This window comes from Sinocyclocheilus anshuiensis, unplaced genomic scaffold (assembly GCF_001515605.1).
Source record: "Sinocyclocheilus anshuiensis isolate Anshui unplaced genomic scaffold, SAMN03320099.WGS_v1.1 scaffold387, whole genome shotgun sequence".
NCBI classification, from domain to species: domain Eukaryota; kingdom Metazoa; phylum Chordata; class Actinopteri; order Cypriniformes; family Cyprinidae; genus Sinocyclocheilus; species Sinocyclocheilus anshuiensis.
Genome location: NW_015549624.1, coordinates 468,890 through 486,891, shown reverse-complemented (window position 1 = coordinate 486,891; position 18,002 = coordinate 468,890). Strand labels below are relative to the sequence as shown.

General features: G+C 34.3%; 1 protein-coding gene across 2 annotated transcripts in view; it reads left to right on the top strand.

Annotated features, from left to right (window-relative positions):
* grm8b (glutamate receptor, metabotropic 8b) overlaps positions 1 to 18,002 on the top strand; it is a 219,130-nt gene that overhangs the window by 60,030 nt on the left and 141,098 nt on the right. For both annotated transcript variants that reach the window (XR_001630917.1, XM_016448445.1), the window contains one exon: positions 6,953 to 7,169. Coding sequence is in view for 1 of the 2 variants with exons in the window: in XM_016448445.1 (XP_016303931.1) it covers positions 6,953 to 7,169 (217 nt within the window). In the remaining variant the exon portion in view is untranslated. The remainder of the gene's footprint in view (positions 1 to 6,952; positions 7,170 to 18,002) is intronic.

Genomic DNA, 18,002 nt, shown 5'->3' with positions numbered 1-18,002 from the left:
ATTTATTTTAGTAATTCAACTCAAATTGTGAAACTCGTGTATTAAATAAATTAAATGCACACAGACAGAAGTAGTTTAAGTCTTTATTTCTTTTAATTGTGATGAAAAAAATCGCGAATCGAATCGAATCGTGAGTTGAGTGAATCGTTACATCCCTATAGATCACACATAGGCCTATATATCAGTTCAGTCATCACGATGTCGTCTTCCCGTGGCCAGACCGGAGGAAGAGGATGATGACAAATGATGACATCTTTCTGTCAAACAAATATCTCTGACATTTGCACAACTTCCTCTAGGTGCCCCAGATCAAACAGTGGTAGCCGTGCATGAAGCCAACCTAAGAGACATCAGGGTTGCTAAATAAATATCACCTCAGTAGACAAAACCTGCTCGGCGGCTCCCATAGCGGCATGGCATTAAGACCATGAACCTGATGCATATTTACATACAGCTTAGCAGCCAGATCTGATGTAATTTAATTAAATCCTGTTAAAAATTAAGCAGTAATACCTCCCGCAGGTCAATAGTGCTACAGGAAGTATGCTAACAAGATGCTACATGCTAACACCATTATGTTTTTAAAGCACACAGTTTCAAAATGCTAATGCTAATTCTCTTCTCTTTGAGCTGAGCTACTTTGTTAGCAACTTGTAGCTCTGCACCGTTATATGAAACGTCCATTGAGGATGGCGAATACATAATTATGGCATGTGTGCACTTTTGTATGTGTCGAAAAAGGCCAAGGAGAGAAAGTGAGAGTGAATGATTAAGCGGAAGCATCTCTCGCGCCGCAGCAATTTGTGTCCACTTCTCTTTCAGAGAGGGTTTTAAATAAAGGTCTTCGGAGAGGTTAATGAGTATTGTCTGAATGTAATTTATCAGCAGTGAGGGCTTTTCTCGATTTGACAGCTCCATTATGGAAGCAAACAAAGAAGACTGTGTGCTTTGTTTCGTAAAGATTAAAAAGATAAAGACAGGTAAACAAAATGCTTTAATTTTCAGGTATGTGGCTTAAAAATTGCACATCATTCAATTTTGTTGGTTGTAGATTGCAAATAATTCAAAGAGCCATGAACTTATCGGTGTGTTTTTGTAGCTTCCTACGCTGCAAGCTACTCATAACTCATAATAATTAGTAATAGTAAAGCTAGAGTTAGTAAAATATAATAAATTATAAGTATTAGATGGAAAAACTTACATCTAAAAAACAATAAACTGAAATAAAATGTTTAAAAGTACTAAAATAAAAAAAAAAAATAAAAAAAAAATGAAATGAAAAAAAAAAATTACAATTACTAAAATTAAACTGAAAACTTAAAATGTAAAACTAAAGGTTAAATCAATATATTAATAAACAGGCCTACTATAATATACAAAAAAAATTAAACCTTGACTATTTGGCAGCTGAGTGAAATAAATCATTTAAATTGGAATACTGAAATGGCTCAAATTAAACCTGAAATAAAAATGAAACTAAAAAAAAAAAAAAAGAAGAAATCTAAATGACAAAAGCACACAATGAAATTACTAAAAGTAAAATTAGAGTGAAATCTGAAAATATATAAATAAAATCTATTTCAAAATATGAATAAATAATATATAAATAATACTAAAATAACACTATATTAGATATATATTATATTTGCAATCATCAATACTTTATCTATTGTATAAAAACAATAAGGATCTCAAGAGGAGTGCAGTAGTTGAGTTGTGGAAGTAAAGTTTCCAAAACTGTTTTTTTTTTAATTAATGAAATCTAAAATGAAGTAACTTCAGTTTGATTCAGTGTTATATATATTTATATATAAATAAAACTATTTGTATAAAAATGTTATCTAATTCTGTTTATTAGATATAAATAGTATCTACAGGTGCATCTCATACTTTCCAGAAGGCCAACAATTCACTAAAAATGTTTTTTTTTATTGGTCTTATGAAGTATTCTAATTTGTTGAGATTGTTTGGAAGTGAATTGGTGGGTTTTTGTTAAATGTGAGCCAGAATCATCACAATTAAAAGAACCAAAGACTTAAACTACTTCAGTCTGTGTGCATTGAATTTATTTAATACACGAGTTTCACAATTTGAGTTGAATTAGTGAAATAAATGAACTTTTCCACGACATTCTAATTTATTGAGATGCACCTGTAAACATTCAGCAATAGAGTTTGATTATTATCTCATAAATAATTATAACCACAGTTAATACATTATAACACTTATCAATTCATTGTTACACTATGCATTTCAAATTTGGATATAATTATTTACAACAATATAATAATGTATTACAATTCATATTATGAAAAATATAATGCATTACACCCTTTAATAACCCTTTATAATGCATTATACATAAAGGCTTCACGTAAAGTGTTACCAAATTTTATACTTATAATAAATGCCTATGTCAATAGTTTAATATCGTATAGTTGTTCAGTAAAATGCATTATGGTTTATGGGACTGTAGTTCATGGTCTCATTAAACAAATCAAGTACACGGTCTTGTACTTTTTTCCAACTTTCAAGTACATTTAGATAAAAAAAAAAAAATTGTAACATAATTGTGATTCATCTCATAACTGGCTGATTTGGTTCAAGGCTTTAATGAAGAATGTTTGAAAAGTAAAAAAGCTTATGAATAGTGGATAATGATTAATGAATAGTGAAAATACTAACCAAGATCACTGAGAAAGTGGGCGATCGCTGTTGCAACAAAACAACTAATAACTCTTTTCCTGTTGCAGGTATCTCTAAGACTGAGAGTAATATCTGTATGTAGTCTATTCAATTGGAGCAGCAGTGCACTTTAATATGGAGTTCAAAACACATGCTGCATCCCTTGAGAAATCTTGAAAATCCCAAAGACTTTCTTCCGCTTCTTCACGCTCATTCCACATCTCTCAGACACAAGACGCCTGAGACGTCTGGAGATGACAGTAGCGCTCAGAATTAATGTATGATATGTCCCTCATACTCATTGCAGGCCTGGAAAAGCAAAAGCGCAGACAGTAAAATGATCCTGCCATCTGCACAGCCGTCAGTTGTAGCTGATGCTGCAGTCATGTGTTGCAATTGCTTCAAATCATCTTTGCGTTCTTGAACTTCTGAAACGTTCTCATAAATGTAGTACAGATAAGTCGGATATTGTAGACATTTAGATAAGATATTTAGGTTTTCCTTCCCTACATCACATTGTAAAAAAAAAAACGTACAGTGAATTACTGTATATATTATATATAATATGCATAATATAATATGTATAATGTGTATAAATCTAAAATACAAAAGAGTATAAGTGTGTATAAAATAATTAACTGTTAGATAACATTAGATAAATATAGTCGTTTATATAATTATTGGTGAATAAATGTATTACTATGTATAATAATTATTATTTTATTCTATTTAAAAATATTGTTGTTCAATCTTGCCAAACTTTTGAATGTACTGTATATAAATGATTTTATAATTATTGAATGTAATCTAACAGCCAATTAGTCTCTCTCTTTCTCTCTCTCTTTCTCTCTCTCTCTCTCTCTCTCTTTTAATCTGTAAAAAATTAGCTGTTAGATTACATTCAGTAATTATATAATCATTTATACTAGGTATACAAATGTACAGTTAATTAAATAAAATAATTAATCATAAGTAAACAAATTATTTGTATTTTATTGTAGGAAATTACTGTTATATTACATTCAATGTAATATTAATTATTAAATCAAATAATTTATCATAGACAATTTTATTTTAGGAAATACTGTAAAATTACTTTTCAAAAGTCTTTTAAAAGGGCAGTTTTAAAGAGTCTGCCTTTTATTTTATTTTATTTTATTTAATTTTTTTATTTTATTTTATTTGAAATTACAAATGGCAAAATTTCACAGTTCATGCATCAAACTTTTTTTTGAAGCCAAAGTAATCCAAAGAGTTATGGGTTCTTAACTCCATATAATTTACAATGGAAATTGCTCACTATTATGCTCTTCTGAATTGCACTGTATGAAGAAATATTATTGCAGTGCTGATGAAGGTTAATGTGTTTCTTCCCATCAGCGATATTCTATTATTTTATGGAAATTATCGCATTTGATTTCCCTTATGGCCGCTCTCAAAAGTCTTAGGTTTTTAGTCTCCTGTGCATCTCTTTTGTGGCTCTGTAATATTTTATTAAACTGGAAACATGAGCGTGAAATTAAGTTCTACAGGCATCATTTCTGAGTCTAACCTTTGCCGTGCACCAAAATTCTAAACACTGTAGGCTGAAGTCTGAAAGGGAGCATCTGAAGAGACAGAGAGACACTGTCTTTCTTGAGCTCCTTAAAGTTTCTGTCATTCGCTTCAGCTGCTGAATGAAATGTTCCCGAGCGAACCTTCAGGGCAGAGTTTAAACCGTTTTAAAGAGGCTGCCTCGTTTTAAAAGTTACTCCATGCACCATCCATCTCGCCTTTCTCTGATGAACAGAAAAACATAGGAATTCATGTGCGCACTGTAATCGCTCGAGACGAAGATGGCATTTAAGCTTCAAATTTGCATGTGAAAGCATGTCATGACATGAAATGTTGTGAAACCATAGAAAAAGCACATATGAATTAATCTGACATCTTTCGACAGCATTCGCAACCACATTCAGACCCTCCGTTTGTGAAAGTGAACAAAAACGGGTTTACAGTTATGCACTTACAATGGATCTCTATGAGGAAAGACTTTCTAACCAGAAATGTGAAGCTTGTGTTTTTGTGACTGCCCTTACATGAATTATGAAGTTAAAAATAGTAATGTTTGATCAATGAAGTTGTCTAAATCACACTTTTTGATGTGGGACAACATTTGTGAATGAACTTCTGGTTTATTAACCATCATATTTCATTATGGATAGATCCTTTTGTGATGAATTGTTATTTTAACATATTAACCCTATAAAGCAAACATAAATTTCACATTTCTAAGGCCTCTAAATTATCAACACGATCAAAACTTTGCTGAAAAAGCCTGTTAAAATTAAATTAAATTAAATTAAATTAAATTAAATTAAATTAAATTAAATTAAATTAAATTAAATTAAATCAAATAAAATCAAATCAAATCAAATCAAATCAAATTTTATTTTATTTTATTTTAGGAAGTACTATTGGAGAGAGAGGTTCATTATTCATTCATTATTATACAATACTTTATGATAATATTTATTTTATTTATATATTTTTTGTTTATATTATATTATTTCTTTTATTTTATTTGAGTATGTATGCTGTTAGAGAGAAGTAGATTCAATAAAATTAATTTTATTTCATCTTATTTTAGATATATTACTATTATTTAATATATCTGGCTTTAAAAATATGTTTTACAAACTAAAATTGCTCTTTTCAAGTGAGTCGCAAAAGAAGATTTCTTGAAAAATAAATTTTTTCCCGTACAGTGAAAGTCAATGGGGACCAATGTTTTAAACCCCATTAAATGGACAAATCAGTTGAAACGCTCTTTAAAATATCATCTTTTGCATGTTGTCGAAGGAAGAAAACCATGAAAAGAATTAAGAAGGCGAGTGAATGGTTATATTTAACCTGAAATGGTGTTTAACCTACAGTAGTAAGGAATATCACACTATTTTATCGTTTAACACTGATAATCACGAGACAAAAGCTTTATTTTTAAGGTGTGAAGTCTAGTGTTGGCATTCGTGCTGCACATTTGATATAACACTCCCCAGAATAACACGCACGCATCTGCTTCACAGACATGTCCGTCCATGTCAACACATCCATGACATTTGTATTTACAAGCCTGCGATCCGGGGTTGTGGGTGAAAAAGCACCGGTGCCCGATTCGCCAGCCGGTGAGTGGCATTTGTATTGCGGGCCGGTTCTCTCCTGCGCCACTGTTGCGGTGAATGCTGATGAGCGCAGCCTCTAGGGCTCCGGCTGACAGCCTGGCCTTTTGGCTGAGGAGAAATCAATCACACCGTCAATCGCCACCAGAAGCCATTACCCAGCTTGCCTGCTGGCAGGCTTCACCTCCATTCTTTCTACCATAACACGTTCTTATTTGTCTTCGTTACCTGGTCTTGTTTCACCTTTAGCGTCACCTCACGGGTTGGTAGCCGTTCACATCAATAGCTTTGGGCTAAAGCGGTTTTGGAGGTTGCATATGTATTGCTCCACCTTTGCTTGCTTTAATTGGTTCTGCATTTTCCGCTTTGCTTCAAACTTTTTTTGTTTTTTCCCCTGGCTTTTAAAGGAATAGTTTACTCAGAAATTAACATTTGCTGAAAATGTACTCACCATTAGGCCATCCAAGAGATGAAGATTGTTTCTTCATCAAAGCAGATTTGGAGAAATTTAGCATTACATCACTTGCTCACCAATGGATCCTCTGCAGTGAATGGGTGCCGTCAGAACAACAGTCCAAACAGCTGATAAAAACATCACAATAATCCACACCACTCCAGTCCATCAATGAACGTCTTGTGAAGCAAAAGCTGTGTTTGTATGAAACAAATTCATAAGGTGTTTTAACTTCAAACCATCGCTTCTTGCCAAATAACAAGTCCATAATCCATAATAACTCTTCCTCCAGTGGAATAAATCCATCCTCTGTTGTTTTCTTGCATCAAAATCCAACAGCATGTTTGTTTAAAACTGTTTTGGATTGTTTCCGCTTGTAAACAGTAATTAATCTGTGCATATTTCTCTCCTGATTCAGGAGAGACAAGTTTTTCACTGGAGAAAGCAATATTATGGATAGAGGACTCATATTTTAGCTCAAAGCAATGGTTTAAAGTTAAAACGCTTTAATGATGTATTTGTTAATCTCAAACATGCAGTTTTCAGCTAATTTAAATTTTTGGGTAAACTATTCCTTATATTTTTGGCTCTGGACTAGAAAACGTGATCTTTAAAATCTGTCCTGCGTAACAGTTTGTTCTTTCTTTCCTTTCAGATCCCCCAGATCAGCTATGCATCCACAGCGCCGGAGCTGAGCGATAACACCCGGTACGACTTTTTCTCCCGGGTTGTGCCGCCTGACTCCTACCAGGCCCAGGCCATGCTGGACATCGTGACCGCCATGGGCTGGAACTACGTCTCCACGCTGGCGTCTGAGGGGAATTATGGGGAGAGCGGTGTGGAGGCTTTCGTTCAGATCTCACGAGAAAGCGGTAAGTTTCCAGTGAACATTCTGAAATGTGTTTCTGTACGAGGGCTCCAGATTATCTTCTGATGTACGTCTCGCTTCACTGATCGCAACTGATTGACTGACTGAATTTAATTTCTTACCAAAAGTGCGACATGGCTTTGTGTTCAAGGGATATATTCGACACTTTGACAGCATTTTATTTTATTCCGTTTTATTTTATTTTTGTTTGTGTTTTTAAAGGTTTGTTTTGTTCATTTTCTTGATGTAATATTGAAAGTAGAAAAATGAAATGACCTTTTTAAATCCGTGTATCATTCGATCATTAGTTTTTTGATTTAATATTGAAAGTAGAAAAATGAGAAAACGGCTCCTTTTTCGTTTTTTTGTTTTTTTTCCAAAAAAACGAAAAACGAGAAATCAGTTTAAATTTTCGTTTTTCGTTCATGGGTGGAAAAATGAATAAACAGTTTGAATATTCGATTTCTACACGTGGGCGGGAATTAAACGCCCCTTTCTGCTGATTGGTCAGCCGAAGATCAAACCATGCCTTCTTCAGTTCTTCTGCAGTATCACGCAGCAGAATAATAGTCCTCCACTGCTTCATTTTGTACGGATTAATAACCCATTTGATAAATTTCATATTTTTCTCATCAAACAGACTAATGAATAGCTCGACACGACTCGTACCGGGGCAGAGTCTAGACAGGTCTTTCTTCTGTGTAGACCAGCGGTTCTTAAAGTGATAGGATGTCCTGCTCGCACTTGCCAATTTAATGGCAGAGAATGGTGACTTTAGTTTTTTATTTTTTATTTTTTTTGAAGCGGATACATATTTGTCGTAAAATAATCCTATGCATCTCCTAAAACACAAAACTACATTATATAACTCTAACAGTAGGCTTAATATCGGTTGCTCTCCGATTGTCAGTCAGAATGACAGTTCTTGCGTGAACATAAGCCTATATATACCGAAGCCAAAGCCCTGTCTAGACTCTGCCCCGGTATGAGTTGTGTCGAGCTATTCATTGGCCTGTTTGTTTGATGAAAAAAGATTAAATGTAGCGTTAAGAATCCATACAACTGCAGCAGTGGAGGACTATTATTCTGCTGCGTGATACTGCGGAAGAACTGATGAAGGCACGGTTTGATCTTCGGCTGACCAATCAGCAGAAAGGGGCGTTTAATTCCCGCCCACGTGTAGAAATCGAATATTCAAGCTGTTTATTCATTTTTCCACCCATGAATGAAAAACGAACATTTAAGCTGAATTTTCGTTTTTTGGAAAAAAACAAAAAAGGAGACGTTTTCTCATTTTTCTACTTTCAATATTAAATCAAAAAACGAATGATCGAATGATACATGGATTGCTTTTTGTTTAATGTTTTGTTTTTGTTTTGTTATTAGTTTATTTTTGATTCATGTTTTGTTTTTGTTTCATGTTTCATGTTTTGTGTTTTGTTTTTTATTGTTTTGTTTCATGTTATTTAATGTTTTTTGTTTTGTTGCTTTTTATTTAATGTTTTGTTTTTCCCTGAAGTCCCCTTATAATGTTAGATAATTTTCTCGTGGTGTAAATTATGAATTTATGGGTTGAAATTAGTGATGTAAAACTAAAGGAATAACACAGCCAAAAATGAACATTCTGTCATTATTTATTCACTCTCATATTATTAATCAAAAAATGTGTTCCAGTAAAATAAATGTAACAAAATACAGGTCTGAACTTATATGAAGATGAATAAATAATGACACTGTTTTCATTTTGGGTGAACTACTCCTTTAAAGAGGCTGTATGTGCAACTGTACCTTTCATATTTCTATACATAAATTACCTCTGTTGCAGCATAAATCACATTGTTATTAATCAGGGATAGCCAAGTTGCTAAACAAATCACTATTAATATGTAAATGTGATGTCAACATTTTGGCGTTTATAAATAACCTGTTTTTGTATGTAATGTAAGTAGAGTAAATGATCTGGTTGGACTGGGTAGGGAGTTGCATTGAGAATATAACTAATGCCTACATAGTCCATAAAAATCTTGCTTCAAATAAGCAAGATTCCCCCCCTATGATATGTCTGCTTTGATGCATTTAAAAAAAGGATCTTAAAAAAGTACATATTGCAACATACTGATTTATGGTACAAAGCTTCTTCTGAGTTTGCTGACCAGCATTGCTACACACTTTGGATTTCTCTGCTTAGTGCTGTTAACCCATAATTCACTTCATTTTACATCACATAGTTCGAACAGTAATGGCTGACATTCCCATTTTCCCTCCCACACAAGCCTGCAATAATATAGAGCATTACTGTTAGCACACGTCCAATGGAAACCACAATTACAGAAAAGCTTATCAATAAAGAAAGAGAGTAGAGGGAAAAGAGTGGGCCTTGATATAGAGACATAATTACAGGCACAGGTCCAGTAATGGACTCGCCGCGCCGTCCCAGAAGAACATCATAACCAACCACATCATGGTCACCTCGTGCTGCTTGATTGATTTATTATTGCAGTGTGTCTTGCTCATATAGACACGGACATGCCACGTTAATTATGTTGTAATTATGGAAATACAATTAAAGGAAGAGACACATGTGAGCGATTAACATCGTTCCTCCAGGCTCATCAAGTGTGTTTATCCCCCTCTGAGATGGAGACGTGGACACCACCAAGTGAGTGTGACTGCACAATGTGTTTATACCCACAATGCTTTTGTGTGTTTCTAACGTGTGTGTGTGTGTGTGTGTGTGTGTGTGTGTGTGTGTGTGTGTGTGCGCGTGCTCAGCTGTCTGAATGTAGTCTACGTGCTTTATTGGGATTTTAACAGGATCATGCATTTTTCTTTTATTGAATATGAGGGCTTTTATTTATTTATTTAACGAAATAAATCAATTCATTTGTTTTATATAGAGTTTATGCTAATGAATAATTTTTATGTTTTAAAATATTTTCTGCTAATGAATTTATACTAATTCAGACATGCACAAGAAGGCATTGTCATTTCAGATTTCTTATTTTATTGTATTTTTTATGTATTTTATTTACAGATTCTGCATGGGGTTTGTAAACAGAGGGGCATATAAAATTATAAACACTAAATGATTACCACATTTATTGCTATAATATTTAAAGGTACTCTAAGGCACATTAAAGCAGGGGTTTTCAAACTGGGGTCAATAAAATATAAAAATGTAAGAATAATCGAACAATATCAAATAAATGCAGAATTTTAGCTTATTAATGTTTCTTTCTGCTTTATAAAGTTTATTCAGTTAATTGATAACTTAAATGTTATTTCAGTTAATTGTCAGGGAAACATTTCTAATTTTTGGGTACTAAAGTTAAGTAACTAAAATAAAAATAAATTAAACTTAAATATAAATATAAAAAAATAGATAAAATAACAAACATGAAAAATGTCAAGAGCATGCCAAAAAATATTAAAACAAACTAACATTAGGATGAAAAATTAATTTAAAATGTCAAATTAAAATTTAAAATATGAATAAATACTATAAATAATACTAAAATAACACTGGACTGGATCCTATTGATTTTCATTTGTCTTTATACATACAAATATATAAAATTCTTTATAACCTTTAAATAATTGTACTTATCCAATATATATATATATATATATATATCAGTAGTATTTGCATCTGTATCAGAACACATTGTTCACCAAGTAGCACCCTGTTGTTGATTGTGACTGAAAGTGCATTGAAATCATGAAACTGCTGGACTCCGCTGTATTTTCCTAACTAGCTTTATTGTAATTCCACTGTTTAACTACTGAATGTTTGTACAGCCTTTGTACTTCTTATCAAAAAATTATGTCAAATACGGCAGTGATAATTAATTTGTGTATTGTGTAGACACAATTTGACACTACTTTATCCTTCAAAGCAGCTAATTACACAAAAAGAACATTTGTACTTGTGTTAAAAATGCTTGTGTGTTTTTCCCCCTCAAAGGCCAAACATAAAAGTCAACTCAACGTCATTATGGAAAATTCATAATGTATTCTATGCAAATCAGCCTTTGACACGATCTACACTTTCTTGCATTTGAAATGTGCCCCTTATCACGAGTTAGAAACGAAACTGTCTCCAGAACAGTAATAGCTGGCAGTTAATTATACTCTTGAATAAACAAGCAGTATCCCGATGCTATTAATTTTCGTCTTTCTGCCTGATTGGCATGCAGTGGAGCCTTGCAGCCTGGCAAAGTGACCCTCTCCATCATTTGAAACCCCACTGCATCATTACCGTAGTGTTAAGGAGGCCGTTCTCAATAGTACGGCAATGCAATCTCTATCTAAATGGTGCATAAGCAACAATAATCATGAAAAATGACGGCAATATACAATTTGCTGCTCCAGATAAAATAGCAGTTTTATGGAAAGGGAAAACAAACACTCGTTTTTCCTTTGGGAACAACCACGCGCCCATTCATGTTTGGTTTGCCATTATGAGTTATTTAAAACAGTACAATCTGTCTCTCTGAGATGTCTCATCAGTCTGAATGATCTTGTTACATGATTGGAGAAACTGAAGCTGTGTGTGTGACTTTCTCCTGCTGTTCATGTGTTGTACTGTATTCAGACAGACTAGTTTAGTGCTTGTTTATTAGAAAACAGTAGATCAATGTTGTGCAGTTTGATTTCCTTTTGGGAAAACCTTCAAATATTTGCGACTAGACATTTAGCAGGCATGTTTTTGTCCAAAGCAGCAGAGTATAGTCATCCTTTGGATAGATGCATGTGTCTTTTTGTTCTCGCTGTTTCCAAATTGAAAGGAGAAATTCCTGTTTATGAATTTGAAATGGATTTGACAGAATTCAGAATTGCATGGCTTTAATTTTAATTGAGCTGGATGCAGAATTGGCGTTTTATTTTTAATTTAATGACATAAAAATGAAAAGGAATTCAACATTGTCCTAGGACAGTCCTATCAATCAATCATCAATCCTAAAATATAAGTGCAGATACTGAATGTTATAACAGGTCCTGAACTTAAAAGGTAGGCCTATCATTTACCCAAAAATGAAAATCTGTCATTGTTGTTCCAAACCTGTATGACTTTTTTGTCATTTGTCAAATTTTGATGAATGTTTTGAACAACATTGGAACAGTGTTGTTATTGTAAACAATTGCAAATAATTTTTGTGAATTAAAAATTTTGCCGGAAAAAATATATATAAATATTAGATGAAAACCTTTAATTTTAAGCAATTTAATTTCAGTTCGTTGTCAGAGCAAAATTTTTGTTCTAACTGTCATTTTTATGTTTAAGTGCAAAAATGACTACAATTATAAAAGTAAACTAAAGCTAAATAGATTAAAAAACTAATAAATAAATTTAAGAACAAAATACATTTTAAATAAATAAAATAAAATGCTAAAACTTAACTAAAATTAAAAGGAAAACTGAAACTAAAATATACATTTATATATACACAGACACACTAAAATAACAATCACACTGAATCCTGACTTTCATTTTTTGGGAAAACATATACTGATACCTATTTTCCTTCAAAGTAGCTGATTTTGTGTTACACAGAATGAATTAAGTAATACAGGTTTAAAATTATGAATAAGAAGGTGAGCAAATTATGTAAATCATGAGTTTTCATTTTGGCTGAACTGTCCCTTTGAAGGTGGAGTTTATCATTTCTGTGGCACTTTAATCAAAATTCCCTCCATCTGCCATTGGACAGAGCAACAGATAGCTCCGCCCCAGACTCACACCATTGGTTGAACTACTGTTGCTATGTCAGTCAGACCAGAGGCCTGTACCATGAAGCTGGATTAGCTGGCTAGCCAGGTAAATTTAGGTTTAGTTTGCACCAATCCTGGGTTTTAGGTACCATGAAAGTGGCTTGGCTTTCATTGCCTTAGTAACTTATGCTCCACAGCTAACCTGCTCTGGGGCAGGTTATGTTCTGGTTTAGAGATCTGAAACCCAAATTTGACCAATCAGCTTCAAGTAAAGTGACGCATCTCTGACGCAATAAAGCCACTCCCCCAGTTTCTCTTACTCCAAATGAAAGGATGCTACATAGTAAAACATTTTTAAAGATAATATTGTCTGATTTTTAGAGATTTATTTTTTATAATTATTTTATATTATTTATATAATTATTATACCCTTAATCCATTACACAAGCTAGCTTAGTTTATTTTAAATTAATATAAACATATAGATAATATGCAATATAAATAAGTTTTAGAATCAATAGCTTTAAACATGACTACATATGAGCTTAGATTTTTAAGTGTTTTTATACCTATAAATATTATCAACTCTATAAACTAACTTTTACTTGCACTTATGTTTTCTTTAAGTTTTCCTTTTTCATGGATAGATCGTTTCATCTTGTAAATGTGTTTAAATTCTTCATATTGTTGAATATTTGAATCTTTGGTAGTGAATCGCACTGACTCTCTCGCGAGAAGTGAATCACAGTTTCAAGGCATGTGATTGGCTGTTCATTACTGATGTCACTCTTTCATGTGCACGTGCTTCATTAACTCAGGATCAAGCCTGAGTTGACAGAGAAAGTTGATGATCAGCTTCATGGCAACAAAGCCGGATTGGACTGGTTTGGTTTTGTCAACTCAAAACTAATCCTGTAACCCTGAGTTTGTTCAGCCACCATCATGGTACAGGCCCCAGGAAGCTCAAACAAACAGAGCAATGTTTTATAAACATAACAAAGTCAGAGTTTTTTTTTGAGGGGGACAATGAACATTTAAATAACTTTTTAGTTGTCCCAGCATATTAAGCTGGAATAGGAGATAGTACTTTTTTTAACATAAAAACACGACCTTTAACTCAAATTTTACTTTTGAATCCAGCTCAAAGTTTGGAGCTCGCTAAGCCAACACTGCACAACCCAGTTGACCTCAGACGAACCGAAGAATTCAGTAAGATACTGTCTTAACAGTAAAAATGCAGAAACGCACTCCAGGTTCTGGTCTCCTTCATATCCCGTCTCTCCCACTGCGATACTGCCCCTGAAGCAATGTGCTACTGTTCCCATTATGCTCACTAGGCCGTCCCAAGATGATCAAAAGTACATAGCAGGATGTCTCTCTCTCCTCTTTGCTGAGCTTGCTATTGTGAAATGCCTGTCTTATAATCAGTTATCCACACCTGCCGTATCACCACAGGTAACAGAGGCAGGAGTCTGTTATTCAAAATCCCCCCAACAGATTCAGAGTAGACGTCTTTTCCCTCCCCTTAAAGTTGCTTAATGAGCCCATAACAACAGTAGGAACCTGAGATATAATGTTGATTCTCTCTGCATGTCAGCTTTTATGGTGGAAATCTTCACACGGGATGCAAAGTCACTGACCTCATTGCCTCGGATAAACTGTCATGGATTAAGAAGGAATTTACATATAGTGAGATGAAATTCAGCCCTACCCAGAACCACCTCAGTTGAACCTTTCATTCTCTGTGAAAATTACTAACAGCCGTTTAGGGAGGATGTCGTTGAATTAATGATTTTTGGAGTCTGGTGATCTCATTAGTTTAGATTAATCTCCTCAACTTCTCATTCTTTTTCACCTTAGAAGATTCAGAGAAGTTGTATTCATTCATCTGCACCTGTTCATCCTATTGCTCTACCATAAAACAGATTGATGTGCCAACTGGTGCCATCTGCCTAACCTAATGAACTTCTTTAAAGAGACAGTTCTCCCAAAAATTACAATTCTGTTATCATTTACTCACTGTCATGTTGTTCCAAGTGTTCTGAAACGTATAGCTTTTTGTGAGGAATGAACCAATTGACTCATTTTTTTGAGTCAATTGAATCACTTGATCCAGTTAACAAAATTGTCTAAATGATTCATTTCACTAATCCAGCTGATCCAGTTCTCCAAATGACTCAGATTGACTCACTGAATCAAATTTGACTCACTGATCCAATCACAGCTGTTAACAGAATACTCTAAGGAAGTTGGGTTGTATTTGACTATTTTTATGATGCTTTTATGGTTCGTTTTGTCTTCAGAGTTTCTCCTTTTGTGTTCCACAGAAGAAATAAAGTCATACAGGTTTGGAACGACATGATGGTGTGTAAATGGTGACAGATTTTTCATTTCTGCTTTTCATTCCATCCACAGAGGGCAGCGAAGTGCCAATTGAGATCGTCCAGCAGCACTCAGATTTCAGACAATTGGTTCGTAAACCGTTTTGCTCGGATGTTCTTCCAAATTTGAAATCTGCTGTTTCTTCTTGACAGTTTATTCCATTACTGTGGAAATGCACTGCCAGAAAGAAGTGCCAGAGCTATGCAGGCTTCAAAAGATGAGGCAAAGTCTCAAATCTGTGTCTTCACAGGAATAAAAAGTTGCCCAGCTTGAATTATGATTACAAACCTTCATCTTGTGCTGTTATTTCTTATCTAACAGTTCAGTTTTTCATTTCAAACTTACTGTTGACAGCATAAATTATTGTGGAGAAAGGAATCAGAATACAACACAGGCCAGATTCAAACCTAGATTTCTGAGATGAACACCAGAGCACTAACTACTAAGCCACAGCTCCAACCTTGGTTTTCACTTCTAAAAGCAGAGTGCATTTGAAGGTATCACTATAGATGACACTGCTACACTTTTATATTGTCACTGGCTGTAGAGCCCTAAGATTTTAAACAAGAAATTAGTTGCATCAAGCTCTGGAACATTTTAACTGTCAAGCATTCTGACCTTGTCTGTTGGACTCGTACGAATCAATAGCATTGATTGACCAACAGATTGCGCACTTCAGTGTAACAAATTTAAGATCTCAAAATTGCAACCCTTATCGGAGGAGCTTAAAGTAAAAGAGTTTCATGTTATGTTCTTTTGAATGATTTATTGTTATTGATCAGTGAACTCAGGGGCCGACATAATGAGATTATGTGTCAATACAGGTGTTTTTTTGTCATTCATCTTGTGCAGCATATAAAGCCTTGTAGGAAGCACTGTGGATCTGAGGTACAGTAGCATACCAAGATCATTGCACATTAACCGCTTAATTAATAGTCAATGACCTCAGCACCCCATAATATCATGCAGTTTATTTAATCTATGTCTTAGGGGCCTGAATCCACTTAAAATTGTGTCCTAATGCCACATTTATGAAACTGCAGAGTTCTGAGCATTGCAGATTTGAGCAATGTGCGTGATGCCTTGAAATCAGACCCAACACAAACCTTCCATTAGCATATTTCCAGAATCTGCTTGTTGATTCGTCGGGATCAGTGTTGGGTAAGTTACTTAAAGTAATCCACTACTTCTTTAAAATTGTAATTTGATTACATCATTGTAGTTGATTACATTACATGATTATACATTTCTGTAGTCTTAGTCTCCGCAAATATCTTTCTGAAATACGTGACTAAAATGAACGAAAACTCAATGAATACTTTACACACATACATGAGAAATATATCTAAAGCTTTAAGTGTATATTTTTAAATGAAGTCAGTCATGTTGAAAACACATTCTCTGGTAAAGTAATCCGTATGAAACCAACGGGAGGTACGGTCTTTCCCATCTGAGCTCATTTATAATGTGGTCACACCCGTGTGCATCGCGCTCTATGTGATAATCATCCAAGCGAGAAACGCGAACATGTAAACGCCCACATCACCTCTGTAAACAAAGCATTAAAGATAAAGATAAAAGATTTATCAAGTTCATCTAGGCTACTTTTCATTTTTGGAAGAAGACGTTCTGTGAGGAATAAGCCTTGTATTTACCTCGTAAGAAGAACGCGATGTGACGCGTGGCTTAATCCAGCGGAGGATCTTATTCTGATGAGTCATTTATTTTTATTTAGGTTATATTAGTGTTATGTGATATAAATTTACACATTTACTAGTTGAACTTTTCCCAAACTATAATACCAGACTAAAATATGTGAAATCAAGTGTAACATTTTGAAATATAATAGGCAACCTTTCATTGCATCTAAATGTTGTACATCTCATCTGCATTTTAGCTGTGCATTCTCCGGTGATTTATTAAAGGTCACACTGATGCGCAAAACATGATTTTTTTTTCTTAACACTGCATTTGTAACTTAAGTAACATAATTTTATTGACATTAGCAACTGTATTCAAATTACATACTGTGACGAGTGGGGGCAGGGCCGAGAGCCGTTGGAACGGAGCGAGGCCGGTGGAGTAATTGATAATGAGCGACACCTGCACCACTCACCGGTCACACATACATTTAAAATGTAACATTACATTACTGCGTTATCAGGAAAAGTAATTAGAATACAGTAACGTTACGGTGTAACACGTTATACGCAACTCTGGTCAGGATCCTACAATTCACATTTGAGAAATGGATGAAAACCTCTTAAACAGGTATTTGTCAGCACACACACTTGAAGCAGGTCCCCTGAGCGGCTGTTCCACTTCAGTGATGTTAGTTGTGGCGGACTGTAGGGCCGAGGAGAGGTCTGAGAATGGGGTCAAAATGTCACGGCTGAGGTAAATTGCAAAAACAAATGCCGGTTTTATTGGGAGATAAGGGACTGTGCTGGGTTTCACACTCAATTTTTTGATTTCAATTTTTCCTTTCTCTTTGGAGTGTTACAAGCTCTTGGTGCATAAAGAAGATCTGTAAAGTTGCAAAGACTAAAGTCTCAAATCCAAAATGCAAAGAGATATTCTTTATAAAAGTTAAGAGTCAGCCACGCCTACCTAAAGCGGCTCGTTCGAACACGCCCCCACATATCTACGTCACGATGTGGGAAGATTTGCATAATGCCGCCCAGATGTTCACGCAAAGAAAGAAGGCGTAACTTTTATTCTCGCTGTAGTATTGTTGTTGCCG